We start from the raw sequence: 22,671 nt of genomic DNA, 5'->3' as shown, positions 1-22,671 counted from the left end.
CTGCAGGAAGAAACTCATTGTCCCATCTGTCTGGAGTTAAAGTCCTGCTGTCCATAGACTGCAGACAATTTCTGCTGGGCCAGTACTCAATGGCCTATCAAACTAGGCCCCACATGTGAGATAGGCCAGGGAACACTTAATTTGAGGAGTATGCTGGGGCTGAGGTATGAAATAGGGGTCTGGCTGCCTAGAGTGAGGCAGCAGTGAGCATGCCCAGTAGCAGATCGTTAGGCATCGGGGTGATTTCAACCTCAGAAAGTTAGGTGTGTAGGGGCTTTAGACACCTACACAGCTAGGCAGCCACTGAGTGGTGTTTTGTGGATCGGTAGCATCTAATCATCACATTCAGGTACCTAAAGTGAAAGTAGTGACCATGCACCTAAATCTTTTTTTGGATCTAGCCCCTGGTGCCTAGCTTGCTTTGAACACCCCACTGGGCCCTTATCTGCATCGTCAAGTGCCTGATACCTTTAAAAACCCAGCCCTACATCATTTTGGAAAAGATGCTTTTGAAAAACTTACCCAAAATCTAATAGGCTTTAAAAATGAGTTTAATATAGTCTGGGCCCACAAGCACTAAAATACCTTAATCAGAAGAGTATGGGGCTTTGGTATCACTCCATGGCAGTGTCTGCTTAATTTTACTACTGCCAATAGCCCCATTGACTGGAAAGGGTCTGAGCTAGAATTAGGCAGGTGGTAAAGATGAGAGAGTGGGAGTCCTGGGCTGAAACCCAGCTCAGAGATCAGAATCACTTAAGAATTATGAGTATACTGCCTGCAATTGAGCCTATGACAGGGTAGAGGTGAGGTTATATGGGTGACCTCACTGTGCATTTTCGTATCAGACCATGTTTGCATTGCTTTTACATTTAACCTCCACTCTGAATCTGATGTGTATTTGATGCAAAATAAAAGGACTGTGAAAATAAAAGGATTGTGAAAAACTAAATTCTACTTTATTATTCCAAAGGACGAACAAAGAGAGACTCCGTTCCTCATCCCCATTGCTTTATCCAAATCCCGCATGCACCAGCAACATTTACAAACTGGTAGAAAAGTGCAGAGAATCCAGGAGAGATATGGGACCCAGTCACAGAGCAAACACTCCAAGAGCAGGGAATCCAAGCAGATGAGATTAGTGGGATGCAGGGTGAGGTGAGTAAGGCAGAGAGTCTTTGTCATCCCCACACAGGACACTCTGGTAGATGGGGAGGGGTGACCAGCTGGGCTGTCAGGCTCCTTAGCCCCCTCTGGCTCAAGGATGGGGGTCAGTCTGGCTCCAAGGTTGGTGGCCTGCTGTCTTCTCCAGCTTCCTTTTTGTCTCTGCCCAGTCCCATCCTCTCAGCAATCGGGAGATGCTGTCACCTCCCCTCTTCATTCCTTTTGCGGCATCATTTGTAGCATTTTAGATTTCAGGAATGGCTTCACCCAGCACTCACAGGGCAATTCCTGTGTCTCTCTGGCATTGATGAAGCAAGTTCACAGTTCTCAGCCTCCACTGTCTGGCTCTCAAGAGGAAAGTTTGTAGTTTCCCAGCTCTGTTCCCCTCACCGCCCATCCTCTGCCCCTTCACACTGCATCTCACATCTCTGGAGGGATCAGGCAGTAACTCCATGCCCCATTCAGTCTCAGCCTCTCTGAGTGCGAGTCTAGCACTCACCCTCAGCGTTCGTGCTGAGAGAGAGAGAGTGATAATGTTCATTGTTCAAACACACAAACATCTCATGACAACGGGTAAAGAAAGGTTAAAATAAATAAAAAGGACTCTTCTGGGAAACAACCATTTCTCTCGTAAAATCCTCAAAAAAGCTATGCTAGATCCTGTCAAACTAAACTAATATCAAAGTAGGTGACCAAATGTCCTTCAGGATGAGAGAAAAATCAACACTACGAGATGGGCTACAAAACACTTTCAGGTTCATAAAGTGAAATCCCACAGAATTGTAACTCCCCAAGGAAGGAAAACAAATATATCCATTTTCTTCTGAACTGGCTAAACCTGCTGCACTCAGCACCTCCTCATTATTTGGTTCTGTCATTTACAAAAGTTTTAGCAGCCTCATAATGTAAGAAAGAAAAAAAGAAACCAAAGTCCAAATCTGCCCATCTCCAAATGTTCCGGACTTGGCTGGAAAAAGCTCAGAAGCCACTTTACCAATAGATAGAAACAGGGATTTAAGCTCAGAAAGCTCAAACAGAGCTTTGGGGTTCATCTGAATTCCCCCTCCAGGTCTGGGACACTTTCATCTCTAGCCCTCACGACTCTGAGTCAGGATCAAAGAAATAAAGTGATTCCCAAGCATGGAGAGCAAAGAACATTGTGGTAAGTGCCACGCTGGGAGGTGTGGGGTAGAATGAGGAGAGGATAAACTCTCCAGGGCTCGGACAGAGGCTGCTGTGTCAAGAGGAGTGTGGCAATGAACTCTGTGTGTGTGTGTGGGGGGGATCCTTTCAATTCACCCCATCACTCTCAAATAACACAGAACCTAAACACCACATTTTCCTATCCCTGCTCCAGAATTTAGAATCTAATTCTGGCCTCTAAGGGAGTCAATGTACAAAAAGTAAAATTTTTTTTTTTTGCATAACCTGGAGCAACGTGAGACTATGTGGGAATGAGACAATCTCTCCCCAAAGGGGGAACTCAGGGACTCTAACAATCACTCTGCTAATGCGGGGTGGGGGGTGGGGGGTGGGAAGAGAACATATAAGATGTTTGGGGTCAGTCTAAACTAGGACCGGGGGGGGGGTGTTCAGGGGAGATTTGCTAGCTAATCTCCACAACCTTTCCCAACACAGATGGACCCTCGGAGGCTGAGGAGGAGGAGGCAGAGGTGGGATCCCACAAAAGTCCCTGTGGAAATCAGCCCCTCTCAGTGGAGCTTTCTGAATAAAGAGGGGGCAGGGAAAAGGGGCAGAGGGGGTGCGTGATAAGCAGCAGCACCTCTCTTCCCTGGACTCTCCTCTCTTATCCCACGATCCCTAACACTTGATTTCCCCAGCACCGAGTACCCTATGCTCCCCACATCCACCAGAACCAACCATTCAGTCACCCACTGTCTTCCCCAAAACCCATCTCTCCTGGTCCCTTCACATTTGATCTCCCAGAACCCAGCACCTTAGGGTATGTAGGGAGGGGAAGAGTTCCAGCACTCAGGACACTCACCCTGCAGGGATTAGCGCAAGGTAAGTGGGGGAGCCCAGCCCACAGGCTACTGGAAAATGGGGGGTGGGGACAGGTGTCCAGAGTGAACGTGGAGCCTTGCCCAAGTATCCATTTCCTAGTCTCTATGGAAGGGGCATCCTGACTGGGAAGGGAAAGGAGAGAAAAGAGAACTTCATCCAGGCACAGGGAGCTTCTGGAGGAATTTCTCTCTCCCATGCCTCAGCAGGTTACCAGGAGGCAGGAAAGCCCATCAGCAGGGAGGAGGGGATGATCAGCTCAGGGTTAGCTGCTGCTGGAACCTGCCCCCCAGACATGGGCAGCTGGATACCTAGGAGCCAAATGCCAATGATGTGTGTGGGAATTAGGAAATGGAGTTTTTACTAAGACTAGCCCTAGTTAGGCACTGAGAGAATTTCTCTCCTGTATGGAGGAGTCTCTGATGTTCAGTGTGGTGTTAGCTCCAACTGAACCTTTTTCCATGCTAAGGACATCTGAGAGGGGTCCTCCCTGTTTGGATTTGCTGATGCTTGATGCTGTGTGAGCACCAAAAGAAGGTACCCCCACATTCAAGCTCTTTCTTCTGTGAATTATCTCATGGGGAATAATGTGTGAGTTTAGATTGAATCTTTCCCTGCAATTATTGAAGATTTTCCCACAATCCAAGTATTTATGGGCTCTCTCTCTTGTGTGGATCATCTAATGTGAAGCAAGGTTTGATATTCAAATGAAACTTTTTCCAGAGTTGAGGCACTTATAGATTTTGTCCCTTGTGAATTCTCTGATGTTTAGGAAGATTTGGACTGGGATTGAAGCCATTCCCACCATTCAAGTATTTATGGGGATTCTCTCTTATGTGGATTGTCAGATGTCTAATAAGGTGTGAGTTCTGACTGAAGCTTTTTCTACAGCGGAGGCATTTTCACAATTTTCCCTTGTGTGGATTCTCCCATGTCTAATAAGGATTGAGCGCCGACTGAAGCTTTTCCCACAGTCCAAACATTTATAGGGTCTCTCTCCCGTGTGTATCCTCTGATGTACAATAAGGGCTGATGATCCACTGTAACTTTTCCCACAGTCCAAGCATTTATAGGGTCTCTCTCCCATGTGCAGTCTCCAATGGGTAGTAAGATTTGAGCTCCGATTGAAGCTTTTCCCACAGTCCAAGCATTTATAGGGTTTCTCCCCTGTGTGGATTCTCCCATGTCTAATAAGGATTGAGCGCCGACTGAAGCTTTTCCCACAGTCCAAACATTTATAGGGTCTCTCTCCAGTGTGCAGTCTCCGATGGGTAGTAAGATTTGAGCTCCGATTGAAGCTTTTCCCACAGTCCAAGCATTTATAGGGTCTCTCTCCTGTGTGCAGTCTCCGATGGGTAGTAAGATTTGAGCTCCGATTGAAGCTTTTCCCACAGTCCAAGCATTTATAGGGTCTCTCTCCCGTGTGCAGTCTCCGATGGGTAGTAAGATTTGAGCTCCGATTGAAGCTTTTCCCACAGTCCAAGCATTTATAGGGTCTCTCTCCAGCGTGGGTTCTCTGATGTACAATAAGGGTTGATGATTCATTGAAACTTTTCCCACACTGAAGGCATTTATAGGGTCTCTCCCCCGTGTGGGTTCTCTGATGTGTAATAAGGGCTGATGTTACAATGAAACTTTTCCCACACTGAAGGCATTTATATGGCCTCTCTCCTGTGTGGATTCTCCTGTGGTTAATAAGTCCTGAGCGCTGACTGAAGCTTTTCCCACAGTCCAAGCATTTAAAGGGTTTATCTTTCATGTGGATTCTCTGATGTGTAATAAGGGCCGAGGGTACACTGAAACTTTTCCCACACTCAAGGCACGTATATCGTCCCTCTCCTGTGTGGATTGTCCCATGGCTATTAAGGGCTGAGCGCCGACTGAAACTTTTCCCACAGTCCAAGCATTTAAAGGGTTTCTCTCCTGTGTGGGTTCGCTGATGTACAGTAAGGGCTGATGGTGCATTGAAACTTTTCCCACACTGAAGGCATTTGTATGGCCTCTCTCCTGTGTGGATTCTCTTGTGACAAATAAGGCCTGAGCACTGACTGAAGCTTTTCCCACAGTCCAAGCATGTATATGGTTTCTTTTCCTTCTGATTTGTCTGCTGGGCTGCAGATTCCTTGGGATCCTTGCCTCCTCTCCCACATTCAATGGATTCCTCCATTTTCTTCCATGGGCATTTTCCCCGATTCCTTTCTGATCTGTGCCAATTACTCCAGACTTTTCTCTGTTCCAAGGACTGGAAGAACTTCCCTCCAGCTTTTCTCAGAAAGGTCCCCTGGAGTGCCATTTGCTCAAGTCCTTCCTGCTGTGGATCCCCCTCCTCGTTCTCACTCATTGTTTCATCACCTGCTAGGGAAGAGAGAGTGTCTGAGCAGGAGTCATTGCCTGGGCTAGCACAAAGAAGGAAAACACAACACAAAAACTGTTGGAGAGCCTATGAAATTGGATTCTGCTTCAACATCCCATCCAAACACTCACAGGGAAGTGAAGTCAGGGGAGAAAACTCCTGACAGCTAACATGGTGAGTGGGAAGCCATGAGCGATATCTACCATGATGATATGACACCTGCTGAGCACAGCCTGACCTGGGTGGGATGAGGAGAACTGAGGGGGCTCACACAACATTTTGGGGATTATCAGCTTAAGAACATAATAAGAACATAAGAACGGCCGTACCGGGTCAGACCAAAGGTCCATCTAGCCCAGTATCTGTCTACCGACAGTGGCCAATGGCAGGTGCCCCAGAGGGAGTGAACCTAACAGGCAATGATCAAGTGATCTCTCTACTAACATCCATCTCCATCCTCTGACAAACAGAGGCTAGGGACACCATTCTTACCCATCCTGGCTAATAGCCATTTATGGACTTAGCCACCATGAATTTATCCAGTTCCCTTTTAAACATTGTTATAGTCCTAGCCTTCACAACCTCCTCAGGTAAGGAGTTCCACAAGTTGACTGTGCGCTGCGTGAAGAAGAACTTCCCTTTATTTGTTTTAAACCTGCTGCCTATTAATTTCATTTGGTGACCCCTAGTTCTTGTATTATGGGAATAAGTAAATAACTTTTCCTTATCCACTTTCTCAACATCACTCATGATTTTATATACCTCTATCATATCCCCCCTTAGTCTCCTCTTTTCCAGCTGAAGAGTCCTAGCCTCTTTAATCTTTCCTCATATGGGACCCTTTCCAAACCCCTAATCATTTTAGTTGCCCTTCTCTGAACTTTTTCTAGTGCTAGAATATCTTTTTTGAGGGGAGGAGACCACATCTGTACACAGTATTCGAGATGTGGGAGTACCATGGATTTCTATAAGGGCAATAATATATTCAGTCTTATTTTCTATCCCCTTTTTAATGATTCTGAACATCCTGTTTGCTTTTTTGACCGCCTCTGCACACTGCGTGGACATCTTCAGAGAACTATCCACGATGACTCCAAGATCTTTTTCCTGACTCGTTGTAGCTAAATTAGCCCCCCATCATATTGCATGTATAGTTGGGGTTATTTTTTCCAATGTGCATTACTTTACATTTATCCACATAACATTTCATTTGCCATTTTGTTGCCCAGTCACTTGGCTTTGTGAGATCTTTTTGAAGTTCTTCACAATCTGCTTTGGTCTTAACTATCTTGAGTAGTTTAGTATCATCTGCAAACTTTGCCACCTCACTGTTTACCCCTTTCTCCAGATCATTTATGAATAAATTGAATAGGATTGGTCCTAGGACTGACCCTTGGGGAACACCACTAGTTACCCCTCTCCATTCTGAGAATTTACCATTAATTCCTACCCTTTGTTCCCTGTCTTTTAACCAGTTCTCAATCCATGAAAGGACCTTCCCTTTTATCCCATGACAGCTTAATTTACATAAGAGCCTTTGCTGAGGGACCTTGTCAAAGGCTTTCTGGAAATCTAAGTACACTATGTCCACCGGATCCCCCTTGTCCACATGTTTGTTGACCCCTTCAAAGAACTCTAATAGATTAGTAAGACACGATTTCCCTTTACAGAAATCATGTTGACTATTACTTAACAGTTTATGTTTTTCTATGTGTGTGACAATTTTATTCTTAACTATTGTTTCGACTAATTTGCCCAGTACCGACGTTAGACTTACCGGACTGTAATTGCCGGGATCACCTCTAGAGCCCTTTTAAAATATTGGTGTTACATTAGCTAACTTCCAGTCATTGGGTACCGATGCCCATTTAAAGGACAGGTTACAAACCTTAGTTAATAGTTCCGCAACTTCACATTTGAGTTCTTTCAGAACTCTTGGGTGAATGCCATCTGGTCTCGGTGACTTGTTAATGTTGAGTTTATCAATTAATTCCAAAACCTCCTCTAGTGACACTTCAATCTATGACAGTTCCTCAGATTTGTCACCTACAAAAGCCAGCTCAGGTTTGGGAATCTCCCTAACATCCTCAGCCGTGAAGACTGAAGCAAAGAATCCATTTAGTTTCTCCACAATGACTTTATCGTCTTCAAGCGCTCCTTTTGTATTTCGATCATCAAGGGGCCCCGCTGGTTGTTTAGAAGGCTTCCTGCTTCTGATGTACTCAAAAAACATTTTGTTATTACCTTTGGAGTTTTTGGCTAGCCGTTCTTCAAACTCCTCTTTGGCTTTTCTTATTACACTCTTGCACTTAAGTTGGCAGTGTTTGTGCTCCTTTCTATTTGCCTCACTAGGATTTGACTTCCACTTTTTAAAGGAAGTCTTTTTATCTCTCACTGCTTCTTTTACATGGTTGTTAAGCCATGGTGGCTCTTTTCTAGTTCTTTTACTGGGTTTCTTAATTTGGGGTATACATTGAAGTTGGGCCTCTATTATGGTGTCTTTAAAAAGCTCCCATGCAACTTGCAGGAATTTCACTTTAGTCACTGTACCTTTTAACTTCTATTTAACTAACCCCCTCATTTTTGTATAGTTCCCCCTTTTGAAATTAAATGCCACAGTGTTGGGCTGTTGAGGTGTTCTTCCCACCACAGGGATGTTGAATGCTATTGTATTATGGTTATTATTTCCAAGCGGTCCTGCTATAGTTACCTCTTGGACCAGCTCCTGCGCTCCACTCAGGATTAAATCTAGAGTTGCCTCTCCCCTTGTGGGTTCCCGTACCAGATGCTCCATGAAGCAGTCATTTAAAGTATCGAGAAATTTTATCTCTGCATTTCATCCTGAAGTGAAATGTTCCCAGTCAGTATGGGGATAATTGAAATCCCCCACTATTATTGGGTTCTTAATTTTGATAGCCTCTCTAATTTCCCTTAGCATTTCATCATCACTATTACTGTCCTGGTCAGGTGGTCGATAATAGATCCCTAATGTTATATTTTTATTAGAACATGAAATTTCTATCCATAGAGATTCTATGGAACATGTGGATTCGCTTAAGATTTTTACTTCATTTGAATCTTCATTTTCTTTCACATATAGTGCCACTCCTCCCCCTGCACGACCCGTTCTGTCCTTCCGATATATTTTGTACCCCGGAATGATTGTGTCCCATTGATTGCTCTCAGTCCACCAGGTTTCTGTGATGCCTATCCTCCTTCATCACAAGGCACTCTAGTTCACCCATCTTATTATTTAGACTTCTAGCATTTGTGTACAAGCACTTTAAAAACTTGTCCCTGTTTATTTGTCTGCCCTTTTCTGATGTGCCAGATTCTTTTTATGTGACTGTTTATCATCTGATCCGGCCCTTACATTATCCTCTTCAGTCCTCTGCTCCTGACTATAACCTGGAGATTCTCTATCATCAGACTCCCCTAAGAGAAGTCTGTGTCCAATCCACATGCTCCTCTGCAGCAGTCGGCTTTCCCCCATCTCCTAGTTTAAAAACTGCTCTACAACCTTTGTAATGTTTAGTGCCAGCAGTCTGGTTCCACTTTGGTTTAGGTGGAGCCCATCTCTCCTGTATAGGCTCCTCCCATCCCAGAAGTTTCCCCAGTTCCTAATGAACGTGAACCCCTCCTCTCTACACCATCGTCTCATCCACGCATTGAGACTCTGAAGCTCTCCCTGCCTACCTGGCCCTGCGCGTGGAACTGGGAGCATTTCTGAGAATGCCACCATAGAGGTCCTGGATTTCAGTCTCTTCCCTAGCAGCCTAAATTTGGCTTCCAGGACATCTCTCCTACCCTTCCCTATGTCATTGGTACCTACATGTACCACGACCACCGGCTCCTCCCCAGCACTACACATAAGTCTGTCTAGATGCCTCGAGAGATCCGCAACCTTCGCACCAGGCAGGCAAGTCATCATACGGTTCTCTTGGTCATCACAAACTCAGCTATCTACGTTTCTAATAATCGAATCTCCCATTACTAACACCTGCCTTTTCCTAGAAACTGGAGTTCCCTCCCCCGGAGAGGTAACCTCTGTGCGAGAGGCAACCCCAGCACCATCTGGAAGGAGAGTCCCAACTAAGGGAAGGTTTCCTTCTGCTCCCATTGACTGCTCTGCTTCCCTGGGCCATTCTTCCTCCTGAACAACGCAGGGGCTGTCTGAGCGGAGGTGGAACAATTCTACAGTGTCCCAGAAAGCCTCATCAGCATACCTCTCTGCCTCTCTTAGCTCCTCCAGTTCCGCCACTCTGGCCTCCAAAGTCCGTACATGGTCTCTGAGGGCCAGGAGCTCCTTGCACCGACTGCACACATATGCCACCCACCCACAGGGCAGGTAATCATACATGCAACACTCAGCGCAATAAACTGGATAGCCCCCACTCTGCTGCTGGGCTTCTGCCTCCATTGTCTCTTAGTTAATGGAAGGGTGGTTTACAGAAAGAGGTTTTGAAATGTGGTTTGGTTTATAGGTTTTAAGGGGACTACAGGGGAAGGGTTAGGACCGACAAGGGACTCCCGCTCCCTTCCCAAACTCCCTTGCGAAACTCCGTGTTAGCAGCCCCTGTTCGCAAAGCTCTGTGGTCACTTGTGCGCGGCTTTATAAAGCTCTGGCCTGAGTGAATACCCCGTCCACTGATTAAGGCTCAGCCAATTACCAGAGGCTTCGAGCTTTCAAACCTTCCTTTGAAGCTCACGGCCTCCAACTGCCAGCCACAGCACACGGTCCTTCAAACAATCAACCAACCAACCAACCAGACTGACAAACACAAGCTCAGCACACAGCAAGTAACCCCCAAACACAAACAAACACACACTACAGACAGTCACTTACCCCACAGATGCTGTATTTGCTCCTCCTTCACCTGGAGAACTCCCTTGCGAGACTCCCTGTTAGCAGCCCCTGTAGCTTTTTCCTTCATGTGCCATATAGTTTGTGTGTCAATATCACTGACTTCTCACCTTGGTGGGTTCCTCTTGGGATCTTCCTTTCCTCAGAGACCTGGAGATCCGAGACCCACGGCTCTTCCCCTGCTTCCAGCTGGGCAATCAGGTCAGGTTTAGGAATGGGGAATCCTGCTCGGGGGCGAAATCAGGCATGATGTGAGTGCACTGAGGATCAGTGAAGTATTTGTCACAAAGGACACACATTGAGTTTAAACTGAGCCCATGATTTTCGGGGGGTTTGTGGGGTCTGAACAGATGGGAACATGGTCACTGAGCCCCCTTGGGAGAGACCGATATCTGGGGGAGGGGGAATTGTCACACCCTCACTAGGAGTGTTCAGGATCTGTGTGCTCTGGGGCACTTGCTGAGGCACACACAGTTCTAGTGTAAACCTCCAGAGCCCTCCCCACAGATGGATCTGTGATGGGACCCCCATTGGGTGTAGCCTGGGACCGTGGGACCGCTGTGCCCCCCTGAACTCTCTCCAGCCTGGGCTGTCTCTTACAATGCCTTGCTAGTGACCAGCAGGAACCCTTCCACGTGCTGTTGTCACTCAGCAAAACCACATGTGGAGCCCCCACACCCAGCTAGATTGCATGAATGCTCCCAGAGCCACTCATGAATCACAGAGAGAAAGGCACCAGAGCCAAATCACCTCAGCTCCCAGCACTGCACCTTGGGAATATACCATCTAAATTTATTAATTGGTTTGCCACTTCATCAATGGCAAGTGGATATACTCCAGCTTTTGATACCTGAGCAATGTACCATTAACTTCAGGAAAACTCACTGGTAAAGTTAAACAGTTAAACAAGTTTATTGACTATAAAAGATAGATTTTAAGTGGTATTAAGCGATAGGCAAAAAGTCAGCGTTAGTTACCAAAAGAAATAAAATATAAGCATGCAGGCTAAACTTTCGACCCTATAAGACTGGGCAACATCTAGATTAAGCCGTTCTTCTCACCCCAGTGGATATTGCAGTCCACAGTATACAGATTTCACCTTTGAAATCTGGGCCAGTCCCCTCAGTTGGAGTCTCAAGTCTTCAGCATCCTTGTTGCTTGCAGTGTAGGTGGGTGAAGGAGAAAGGCCCAGCATGTGGCCACTGTGTTCTGTTTTATACCCTCAGACCCTGTTTTATACCCTCAGACTTGAGGAGCGCAAGTCCAGGCATGTCTGGGGGCCTTGCTGAGTCTCCAGGGCCAGGCTGAACAATTCCCCTGATGTGGCCTCATGCAGGTGAGTCATTGAATTGTAACTCTCTTGCTGGACAATGGCTGGTGATTTCTGCTCAATAGCTCCCACCCGGGTGTTGGTTACCTCCCTTTTCATTATCTCTGTTGAGCCAGTATCTGGGCAATTCCCGAACCCACAGCATATTTTAGTGACAACCATATAACACAATCTCTTTAACTTCATATGCACTAAAGATACACATATTTAGATAGATCATAACCTTTTCCCTAATACCTCACATGGCATGCTTTCTATGCAATATCACAATTATATACAGTTGAGGAATATGGGGGCTATAGAGAGCTCTCCCGAGATAAAGAGTGTCCCAGGAGCCAGTCCCAGGAAGGGAAGTGCACAGAGATCCTGTGTGTGAGTAAAAATGAATGCACAAAGGATAATACACTGCTTCTGCCCCCGGGAAAGCTGGAGGGATGCAGATGAACTAGCATGTCCATTACGTTAATGACTCCCCTATCCCGTTGGAGGGGGTATGGGGGCGAATGGCTCTCTCAAACTGGAGCTGTGAACAATGAGACCCATTTCCCTCTAATCTAACTGACCAGGGAAGAACCTGACCAGATGCAGAAATGCAGGTCCCATGAGGGAACAGGAATACTTACCCAGTGAGGTCACAGTCTCATAATTTTCCTGCATGACATCCCTGTAGAGGGCTCTCTGACCGGGGTCCAGCAGAGCCCCCTGCCTCTCGGTGAAATACACAGCCACCTCCTCAAAGGTCACTGGCATCTGAAAAAACAGGTGCCCCCCACTCAGTACCTGCTGCCCCAGCCACAATCCCACTGTTTGTGGGGAAAGTAGCACCAAAATATAACAGCTCTGGGAGGCCTGGAGGAGCAGAATTCTAGCCCCACCCCACTCAAGAGTGACCATGAGTTTCCAAGAAACACACAGAAGGTGAGAGCTTGTTGACCCTCCCAGCAGAGGATGAAGGGCAGGGTCTCTTCATTGACCACACACCTACTAGGCACAGGCTGATGTGGAAAGCAGAGCTCCGTGCAGGGGACAGGGACAGAAATTCCAGCACCTTCCCTTTATATTTCACCACAGTCTCTGCCTAGTGGGTTCAGCACTCTGGTCTGTTTTCCCAGCCTTGTCCAGGGGGGCTGTCTCCTGTTTCAGAAATGGGCGAATATTCACCCCACCCCCAATGGGCCTGTTCATAAATCAGGCCCTAGGCTGAGCATGTCCCAGCAGGATTATCACACCTTGTCCTCATCCCTGCCTCACCCTGTGTATTTCCTGCCCCTCCCCCTCTACAACAATCCTTCCCAGCAGCTCCCCTACCTGAGCTGGATCCACCACAGTCATTTCCCTGACCCGTTCCCTAGGAAGATGGGATGATCTGGAGCAAAACGTAGTTGTCATTCTGCAGCCTGTCAGGGTGAGAAGGGCAACTGGGGAGGTTTCTGAATTCGTGTTAGTCCATTTCACACCCTGATTCCTCCCAGGCTCTTTCCTTGCAGACAGAGGCTCTGGACTCTGCCATCCTTGGAAAACCCTCAGTTACATTATTACAACACAGACCTGACCCCTCCCACTGGGACTAAACCCATGAGACACTTTTAAACCCTCCCAGGAACACAGTCTCTGAGTCAAACCCTAGAAAAGAGCAGAATCAAAGGAGTCATTTTGGGGGTGTCACGGAGTGTGGGGGAGTCAGGGCCCTGCACTACCACACTTCCTGCGATTTACATGACTCTCAGCCAGCTAGTAAAACAGACCCCCCCCGGTCAGGTCCATCTGGGGGGAGGAGGGGGCAGGGAGTTTAGACCCCAGCCCGGGGGCTCCCTCCTTTTCCCCAGTCAACTCCCAACTGAAACCCCCTCCAGCCGTCTCACTCAGCCGCCCCCCGGCTCCTCCTCCAGCCTTTGTCCAGTTTCCCAGGCAAAGGTGTCACCTGGCCCCAACCCCCCTCCTGGGCTCAGGTTACATGCTCAGGTATTGCCCCAGGTCAATCCGCCCCACACCCTACTCCGTCACACCTCTCCCCGCTTCGAGACTGAACTGAGCAGGGTCACTCTAACCAGTGACCTGGGGAAGTTCAGGCCCCCCTCTCTGGGACAACGCATCAGCTATCATATTGGCACTTCCCTTCACATGGACCACCTCCATATTATAATCCTGCAGGAGCAGGCTCCACATAAGGAGCTTGGCATTGGCTCCTTTCATCTGGTGTAGCCAAGTCAGGGGGGAGTGTTCGGTGTACACAGTGAAGTGTTGCCCAAAGAGATATGGCTCTAGTTTCTTAAGGGCCCACACCATGGCCAGGCATTCCTTCTCGATGGCTGCGTAGTTTTGCTCCTGGGGTAACAACTTCTTGTTCAAGTACACAATGGGGTGTCTCTCCCCGTTCTAATCATCCTGCATTAACACCGCACCCAGCTCCATATCTGAGGTGTCAGTGAACACCATAAAGTGCTTGTCAAAGTCTGGGTTTGCCAGAACTGGGCTGCTGATCAGAGCTTCCTTCAGCGTGCAGAGAGCCCTCTGGCACTGCTTGGTCCAGACCACCTTGTCTGGCTTCCCCTTCTTGATTTAGTTGGGGATTAGTCCTGCTTTGAGCAGAGGGTTAGACTAGATGACCTCCTGAGGTCCCTTTCAACCCCAAGATTCTATGATTCTTACACAGTTCTGTGATGGCGGAGGCTATGGAGCTAAAGTGGGGTACAAATCTTCGATAGTACCCCACCATCCCAATAAAGGCTTGGATCTGCTTTTTGGTTTGGGGAACAGTCTCTGATCACCTCCACCTTGGCTGGTTCCGGCTTTAGGCAGCCGCTCCCCACCCGGTGGCCCAGGTAGGATACTTCAGCCATCCCCACCTTGCACTTCTCAGCTTTTATGGTCAGCCCAGCCTCCTAGAGTTGGTCCAGCACCTGTTTAACCTGGGACACATGGTCCTCCCAGGTCTGGCTAAAGACACAGATGTCATCGCTATACGCCACGGCAAAACTCTCCCTCCCCCGCAGTAGTTGATCCACCAGGCACTGGAAGGTGGCTGGCGCCCCCTTGAGGCCGAAAGGCAGGGTCAGGAACTCACAGAGTCCCAGAGGGGTAATAAAGGCTGATTTCAGCCTGGTATCTGCATTCAGCAGCACATGCCATTAGCCCTTTGTAAGATTCATAGTGGTAAGGTAACGAGCTCCTCCCAATTTGTCTAGGTGCTCATCAGGCCGGGGCATGGGGTAGGCATCAGATACAGTGATGGCATTGAGCTTCCGATGGTCCACACAGAACCGTATCAACCCATCCTTTTTGGGGACCAGCACCACAGGTGAGGCCCAAGGGCTGGAAGATGGCTGGATCACCCCCAAAGCCAGCATGTCACTGATCTCTCTTTCCAGGTCCTGAGCAGTTTTCTCTGTGACTTGAAAGGGGGAGCATCTTATAGGAGGATGCAATCCTGTCTCCACCTAGTGGACAGTCAGATTAGTGAGTCCAGGCTGGTTGGAAAACAGCTGTCAGTACAGATGCAGCACCTCTCTGATCTCCGCTTGTTGGGCCGGGGTTAACCAATCAGAGAGGGGAATTGTTTCTGGGGGGAGCCAGCTCCTGCCTCAGGGAATAGATCTACTAAAGGGTCATCTCCCTGCTTCTCCCAGCGTCCACACATGGTACACCCAGCGGTGATGCACCCGGTTAGACAGCTCCACCACATAGTTTACCTCATTTAATTGCTTGACAACCTTGAAAGGGCCTTCCCAGGTGGCTTGTACTTTGTTTTTTCTCATAGGGATGAGCACCATCACCTGGTCTCCGGTGGTGTAGGCGCAGGCCCGTGCCATGCGGTCATATCAGACCTTCTGCTTCTTCTGGGCTCTGGCCAGATTCTCCTTGGCCAGGCCCATGAGCTCCGCAAGTCTCTCTCTTGCGGAAGGTCAAGACATACTCCACCACCGATTCTCCATCGGGAGTGGCCTTCCCCTTCCATTCGTCTCTCATCAGGTCCAGGGGCCCCCTTACCCTCCTTCAATATAACAGTTCAAAAGGCGAAAATCCGGTAGACTCCTGGGGTACCTCCCTGTACACGAACAGCAGGTGAGGTAAGTAGTTGTCCCAGTCCTGTGGATGCTGGTTCATAAAGGTTTTCAGCATCATTTTTTAGCGTTCCATTGAACCTCTCCACCAGCCCATTGGACTGGGGGTGATATGCTGAGGCCCAGCTGTGCCGGACACCACACTTCTCCCATAAGCACCGGAGCAGGGATGACATGAAGTTGGATCCTTGGTCTGTCAAGACTTCCTTGGGGAACCCCACTCTGCTGAAAATGGTCAGCAGTGCATCTGCCATGGTGTCTGCTTCAATGGAAGGGCACTGCCTCAGGGTAGCAGGTAGTGAAATCTACCACCACGAGAATGTATTTCTTTCCTGACTGAGTCGTCTTGCTGAGAAGCCCCACTATGTCCATAGCCACCTTCTGGAAAGGCTCCTCTCTGATGGGCAAAAGGTCTTAAAGCCGCTTTCCCCTTGTCTTGGGCCTTCCCCACTCTCACAGGATCGGCAATACTGTTGGACAGTAGTAAAGACTCCAGGCCAGTAAATGTTCTGTAGCAGCCTCTGCCTGGTGTGCCGGATTCCCTGGTGCCCCAAGAGGGGTGCCATGGGCCAAGTACAGTAGCTTGCGGTAATACTTAAGGGGGACCACCAGCTGCCTGCGGATTCCCCATGATTCCACTTCCCCGGGGGGAGCCCATTCTCAGTACAGGAATCCCTTCTCCCACAGGAACCTCTCCTGGCAGCCTCTCCCCATGGTCTGTGTCACACTGAGGTTGGCCAGGTCCCTTAGCTTCCGCAAGGAGGGATCTTTCTGCAACTCACCCTGGAACCCGGCGGCTGGGGAAGGGATAGGGACCTGCTCCTTCTCGCCAGCTGGGTCTGAAGCTGCCGCCCCCCGGAGCTTTGTCCCTGGGCACTCCTCCAGGATAGGGTCCTGCGCTTCCGGTGATGTACCCTCTCCGAGGTCAGGGTGTAGTACCCCTTGCCAACTCTGGCTACGGATCACAACCAGGGTGTTCTGGAGGTTGCTTGGCCAATCCTCTAGGTCCCTTCACCCCATCAACACCTCAGTGAGCAAATGGTGGTGCACCCCCACTTCCTTGGGGCCCTTCTTGGCCCCCCATTTCAGATGTACCCTCACCATGGGCACTTTTAATGGGGTCCTGCCCACCCCTGTCAGGGTCAGGTAGGTGTTGGGAACCACCCGATCTGGGGACACCACCTCGGGCTGGGCCAGTGTCACCTCAACGCCCGTGTCCCAGTACCCACTGACCTTCCTCCCATCCACCACTAGGGGAACAAGGCACTTGCTCCACAGGACAGCCCCGCGCCCACCCTGTAAACTGAGAACCTTGAGTCCGGAGCATCCAGATCCCAAGGGAGCTGGTCTGGGAAACTCCTCCCTCCTGAGCAGTTGGTAAGCTGACAGCCCCCCTTGCCTGGGAAGCCTGCCCCTCCTCCAGCTGTGTCTCTACCCAGTTCGGTGTGGGTTCGGTCTGTTCAGTCTGTCCTTGAGCTTGGGGCACTGGGTCCATATGTGGCCTCTCTGGCCACAGTAATAGCAGCTCATGTCCCATTGGTCCCTTCGAGCCGGTCGGTTGGTCCTAACGCCAGATGTTCCCCTTGGGGAGGGGGGTGGGTTCTCATACTTCCCCTTTGGGAGGTCCCATGGTGACTCTCTCTCTGCATCATGGCGGTCCTGTTCCTTTGGGACTCCTCCCTGCCACCCCCTGACCGGCTGTTCACAAACTCATCGGCCAGCTGTCCTGCGCGTTGCGGGTCTTCTGGCTTTTTGATCACCAACCACAGCCTCAGGTCGGATGGGCACTCTTCATACAGTTGCTCCAGTACAATCAGGTTAAGTACGTCCTCCTTACCTGGGCCCCATCTGCCCACTTGTGGGCATATCCCTGCATTCGGAGGGCCAATTCTAGATATGTCATCTCAGGGGTTTTCCAGTATGTCTCGGGAGTCAACCCAAACTCGTGTAGCAGGGCCTTTTTGAACAGTTCATAGTCCCCTGCCTCCACCCCTTCCATTTGGCTGTACATCCCCATGGCTTTGAGGTCCTGTAAGGGGGTGAGAAACCAGAGCCTGTCTGCCAGGTCAACCTGGTGCAGCTTGCAGGCCTTCTCGAAGGTAATCAGGAAGTCATCTATGTCCTCCCCTTCCTTACGTTGGGACAGGATGCACTTATCAAAGCTCCATGCAGTCCTGGGTCCCCCCTCACTCACCGCAGCTGGGGGCTCGCTGATAGTCAGCCTTGCCAACTCCAGCTCATACTGCCTGTGCTTCTCCTTCTCTTCCAGCTCATGCTGTCTCTGCTTCTCTTTCTCCACCAGTTCCTGCTGCCTCAATTTCAGCTCTTTCAATTTTATCTCCCTCTCCCATTCCAGCCATCTCAGCTCCAGGGAGGGGGAGCTCCGACGGGAGGATCCCCTGCTGGCAGCAAGGGACACAGTGCCCTCAGTATTCGCTGGGCTCCTCCCAGCCCCTCCCCTAGCTATAGGTAGGAGGGGTCCTGGGGTGTCCTCACCAGCCATCTGACCACTCCCAGCTGGGACTGACACTGGTGCCCGCCTTGCATCTGCCGGACTGCTTCCCTCAGAGACAGGGACCGGCTCCTCCAAGCGATCTTCCTCCTCTAGCTGGGCAATCAGCTGTTCTTTGGTGAGCTTCCCAATGCGCAGCCCCATCTGCTTGCACAGCTCGACCAAGTCCCTCTTAAGGAGATGGTTATACATCTTTCCGCTGGCCACTCGTAGGCCTGGGTGCTCTCAGTTCCCCACAGTTTCCAGGAGGAACCTCTAGTGTGCCAGCCCTTCTCCAGATCACCACCTCTCTCCCAGGGTCAAGCCGCAGACTCCTCCGCCCCAAACCTGCTCACTGCAGTCCCCAGGGGGACCCCGTTACTGCAACAGTCCTTCTCGCTGGCCGAACACTCCCAGGGGCTAAGCGTAGCTCCTCCGCTCCCCGAAACCACTCCTCTCTGAATCTTCAGCACACCTGGTCCTCATCATTCCCCCTTCGTTTTACTGCTCCCCAGTCACTTTCTGCAGAAAGTGCCGTCCACTGGGTGCAGTACATCCCACCGCTACCACCAGTTGTCACGGAGTGTGGGGGAGTTAGGGCCCTGCACCACCACACTTCCTGCAATTCACCGCGACTCTCAGCCAGCTAGTAAAACAGAAGGTTTATCAGACGACAGGAACACAGTCCAAATCAGAGTTGTAGGTGCAGACAACAGGACCCCCTCAGTCAGGTCCATCTGGGGGGCAGGGAGCTTAGACCCCAGCCTGGGGAATCCCTCCGTTTCCCCAGTCAACTCCCAACTGAAACCCCCTCCAGCAGTCTCATCCAACCTCCCCCCGGCTTCTCCTCCAGCCTTTGTCCAGTTTCCCAGGCAAAGGTGTCATCTGGCCCCAACCCCCCTCCTGGGCTCAGCTTACATGCTCAGGTATTGTCCCTCAAGTGAAGTCACACCCTGATATCCCATCACCAATGCAGACAGTCCCAGTAAAACTCCCACACAACATTCCCAGGTCAATGCACCTCACTCCCTACTCCATCACAGGGGGATCCCCCCTGACATTGTCCCCAGGCCAGTATTACATACTGGAACCGGAACCAAAAGTGAACCATAATTTTGTTTTACTGATTGAACCTGAACTGAACAAAAAAAGGAGGTGTGGTTGGGTGGGGACTATTACCAGTTAAAATAGATACTCAGCATTTTTTAAGCTCAATATATTTAAAAAAACCTACAGTGATCTTATTTTCATTTTAAGAGCAGAAAAGAAACTAGACAATGGGCTGGCGATGGCTCCCAGAACGGCCAGCCACAGGATAGTGAGAAGAGAAGGGGGGCATCCCACCAGCGCAGTTAGTGAGAGGGGAAGCTTGGGAGCTACTGGCACAACATGGAAGGCAGAAGGGGGCCCCAGAGGTAGAGGAACCATCTCTGAGATGCCCACCCTGGGGAGAGAAGAGGGGGGATGCTCCCTGGGCCCTGAAGTTCATAATAACTCTTCAAGCCCAAGGACAAAGGTAATAGCTCCCCAACCTTCTCCCCTTAGACAGGCCTCCTCCCACCTTCCCCAGCCCCTGGGGCTGCTTCTACCTCCAGTTGCTCCACTTGAGGCAGGGTTCATGCTCCAAACTCCCTTCCCCACTGAAGCTGCCCACATGGCCCACTCCCAAGGACACTGTCTGATACCCACCTCCAATCCCCCACCCCAGATAGGTATGTTTCTCTCATATGTATATCTTGATCCTAGGTATCAACCCTTATTTCAGCAGAGAACAAAGTCAAGGCAAAATTTCATTACACCATAACAGGAGGGAGGGACAGATAGCTCAGTGGTTTGAGCATTGGCCTGCTAAACCCAGGGTTGTGAGTTCAATCCTTGAGGGGGCCATTTAGGGATCTTGGGCAAAAATCTGTCAGGGGATTGGCCCTGCTTTAAGCAGGGGGTTGGACTAGATGACCTCCTGAGGTCCCTTCCAACCCTGATATTCTAAGATGGAAATGTTTGAGTCAGAAATAAAGATGTCATAGAATGACTGTCCAACACATCTGAAATTGAAAGATGAATTGGAACATCTTCTGAAAGCTTTTGAAATCTCTAAAAAGGAAGCAATATCTGGACAAAGAAAAGCCTAAAAAAGGAATGGGCCAATTTCTGATTCATTCACAGATGGGCCACATCTCCATAAGAAAGAAAACATACCAGACTACTGGGAACATCTAAAAAATGTCATGCCCAAGCTGAAACAACTAGCAAAAATTGTACTGGCAGTTCCACTAACACAAGTAAGCATTGAAAGAAAATTTCCAGGCCACAGATGTATCCTTTCACTGCAGAGGTCCAATATGGCCAAGCAAAGACTTATGTTGCTCAAACAAATTGTGCATGAAAATTTTTTTTGTTCATTTCACAACACAAAAGCACTAGGAAAACTCAAGTAATGGTAAAGTTAAAAAACAAACAGCCAATAATCAAATATTTTACATTTTAAGTTGCAGCTCTCTTTTTTGAATTTACCTCCACTAAGATTGAAATAGGATTTAAACTGGTATCTGAACTTTTATTTTCATTTCTTTGGGTGACTACAACCAGAAATGAAACTGAACAGACTGAATGGAACTGAACCCAAACCTGAACCAACCAAAATAAATACCAGTTGGACTCGCTGACTGCTATTGCTAGCAGTTACTCGGGTTTAACACAGAATCCTGCACAGAAATCAGAGCAGGGCCCTCTTTAGTCCTGTCAACCGCAAACATTTAACACGCAGGAGTCAGACCCACAAATAATGAGACTGTCTTAAAAAACAAAAAGACTAAATTGGGAGCAGGATGTGGGGAGGGGGTGGAGGAAAGGATATTTGCCCTGTACATTCTGAGCCCTTAGTGGGAAGTCCCCTGCCCTCCCACCGCCAATGCTTGTTTGACCATTTGGGGGGGGGGGAATTCCCCACTGCCTGCTGGGTGCGGTAGCCCCCTGCCCCTCTCCTCCCCCATGGGCTGGGGGAGCTGCCATTGTATCTCTCACCATCCCTCTCCCTTCTCCTACCTTCTGGTTCTCTCTCCTCGCCCCCCCCCCCCCCGCCAGTCTCGCTTGCTCTCATATTCTCCCTTCAGGCTCCCCACAGCCCCCCCCCCCACACACACACATCCTTTTCTTCTCTTTCTCCCCCCACTCACAGTTTCCCTCTGTTCCAGCTCTGTTCGCCTGAGCCCCACAATTCTCCCCCTGCCCCCTGATTCCTGGGTATTCCCTCAGCGGCCCCACATCCCCATCCCGCCCCCTGCATCCGTGTTCCCCCCTCCTGCCCACTCGCACATCTCTGTTCACCATCACCCCGCAATGCCCTCTGGCACTCAGAGCCCCCCGCCCATCTTCAGCCCCTTCCGGCTGCCCCTCCCCTCTGTGCCCCCACGTGTCGCTGTCCCAGGCCCCCCCTCCCCCGGGGCGCGCGCTGGCTCCACCCGCCCTGCAAACAATGGGAGCTGGCGGCAGCTTCCCTGGGCACAGGGCAGGAATCGCAGCCAGCTCCGCTGGGAGCAGCCTGGGGCCAAACCCTCCCCCTGCAGCCCGGGTGGCACCGGGGGCACCGCTCCCTGCGGGTGGGGGATGGGCAGGTCTCTCTTACCTTCCCTCCAAGCGGTGCCCGCCCTGGGAGCAGGGGCTGGGGGCGGGAAGGGGGGTCCTGGCCGGGCTGGGGGCTCTGCCCTGGGAGAGGCTCCTGGGAGCAGCGGGACTGTCAGTGCTGGAGATTCCCCGTTCCGGGGTCCCAGCAGCCGCCGCCGGGGCTCCCCACAGCGCCCCAGAGTCACTGCAGCGAGAGCGAGTCACTTCCTGGTGCCGCTCCCCAGTCCCTACGTTGGGTGCACTGAGCAGGCTCACCCGAACTGCGCATGCCCAGTAGCCTTCGCTGTTGCCACTGCCCGCTCTCTGCCCTCACGTCTCCTTATGATTTGCTGCCTCCTCTTTGGAGGGGTTTAAAAGGCTCAAGGGGGGCAAATCGCAGCGCGGGGAGGGGAGCTGTCAGGATCTGAGCAGGGGGCAGAAATTTACTGGCCGCGGAGGGGAATCAAGGTCCTGTAGGTAGTGGCAGGAGAGGGGCTGAAGGGGGGGAATCAGGGGTGGGAGCTGGGGTTAAGCCGGGGGGGAGATGCTGTCAGATCCTGTGCGGGGACAAAACCCCCATTTAGGGAGGGGGAGGGGGGAACAGTGACCTCGTGGGATGAGCCACCTGCTGTGCTCGCAAATCTAGGCATGTAGGGGGTGCCAGGGGCGGCTCTATGTATTTTGCCACCCCAAGCTGGGCAGGCAGGTGGCTTTTGGCGGCGCACCTGCGGGAGGTCCACCCAGGGCCGGCTCCAGGCACCAGCTTATCAAGCAGGTGCTTGG

At 50.3% G+C, this 22,671-nt stretch overlaps 1 protein-coding gene across 4 annotated transcripts; it reads right to left on the bottom strand.

Annotated features, from left to right (window-relative positions):
- Positions 1-940: 940 nt before the first annotated feature.
- On the bottom strand, positions 941-22,157 carry LOC123345406 (zinc finger protein 501-like). 4 transcript variants are annotated; one of them, XM_044982249.1, is made up of 3 exons: positions 21,911-22,157; positions 10,514-10,627; positions 941-5,538 (listed from the first exon to the last, which is right to left on the bottom strand). In XM_044982249.1, the coding sequence occupies exon 3, from the start codon at positions 5,525-5,527 to the stop codon at positions 4,031-4,033; it is 1,497 nt and encodes a 498-aa protein (XP_044838184.1). In that variant the 5' UTR covers positions 5,528-5,538; positions 10,514-10,627; positions 21,911-22,157; the 3' UTR covers positions 941-4,030. The 4 variants fall into 4 exon arrangements, with proteins under 4 accessions (XP_044838184.1, XP_044838181.1, XP_044838182.1 ...); XM_044982246.1 differs by lacking the exon at positions 21,911-22,157 and adding an exon at positions 12,357-12,411 and having other exon boundaries at positions 941-5,541; XM_044982247.1 differs by lacking the exon at positions 21,911-22,157 and adding an exon at positions 12,357-12,411.
- Between the last annotated feature and the right edge of the window lie 514 nt (positions 22,158-22,671).

The sequence above is a fragment of the Mauremys mutica genome, chromosome 12, assembly GCF_020497125.1.
Source record: "Mauremys mutica isolate MM-2020 ecotype Southern chromosome 12, ASM2049712v1, whole genome shotgun sequence".
NCBI lineage: Eukaryota > Metazoa > Chordata > Testudines > Geoemydidae > Mauremys > Mauremys mutica.
Note: the sequence above shows the minus strand (reverse complement) of the source record. Positions and strands in the feature narration are given on the sequence as shown.

What these genes read in the sequence shown, in the direction of transcription:
- LOC123345406 (XM_044982246.1), bottom strand. Translation starts at nt 12,390, where the DNA reads ATGCAGGAAAATTATGAGACTGTGACCTCACTGG. An exon ending in TGAGACTGTGACCTCACTGG is followed by an intron (nt 10,628 to 12,356) that starts GTAAGTATTCCT and finishes GCCCCCGAGCAG; the next exon opens with GATTCCCCATTCCTAAACCT. An exon ending in CCCAAGAGGAACCCACCAAG is followed by an intron (nt 5,542 to 10,513) that starts GTGAGAAGTCAG and finishes TCTCTTCCCTAG; the next exon opens with CAGGTGATGAAACAATGAGT.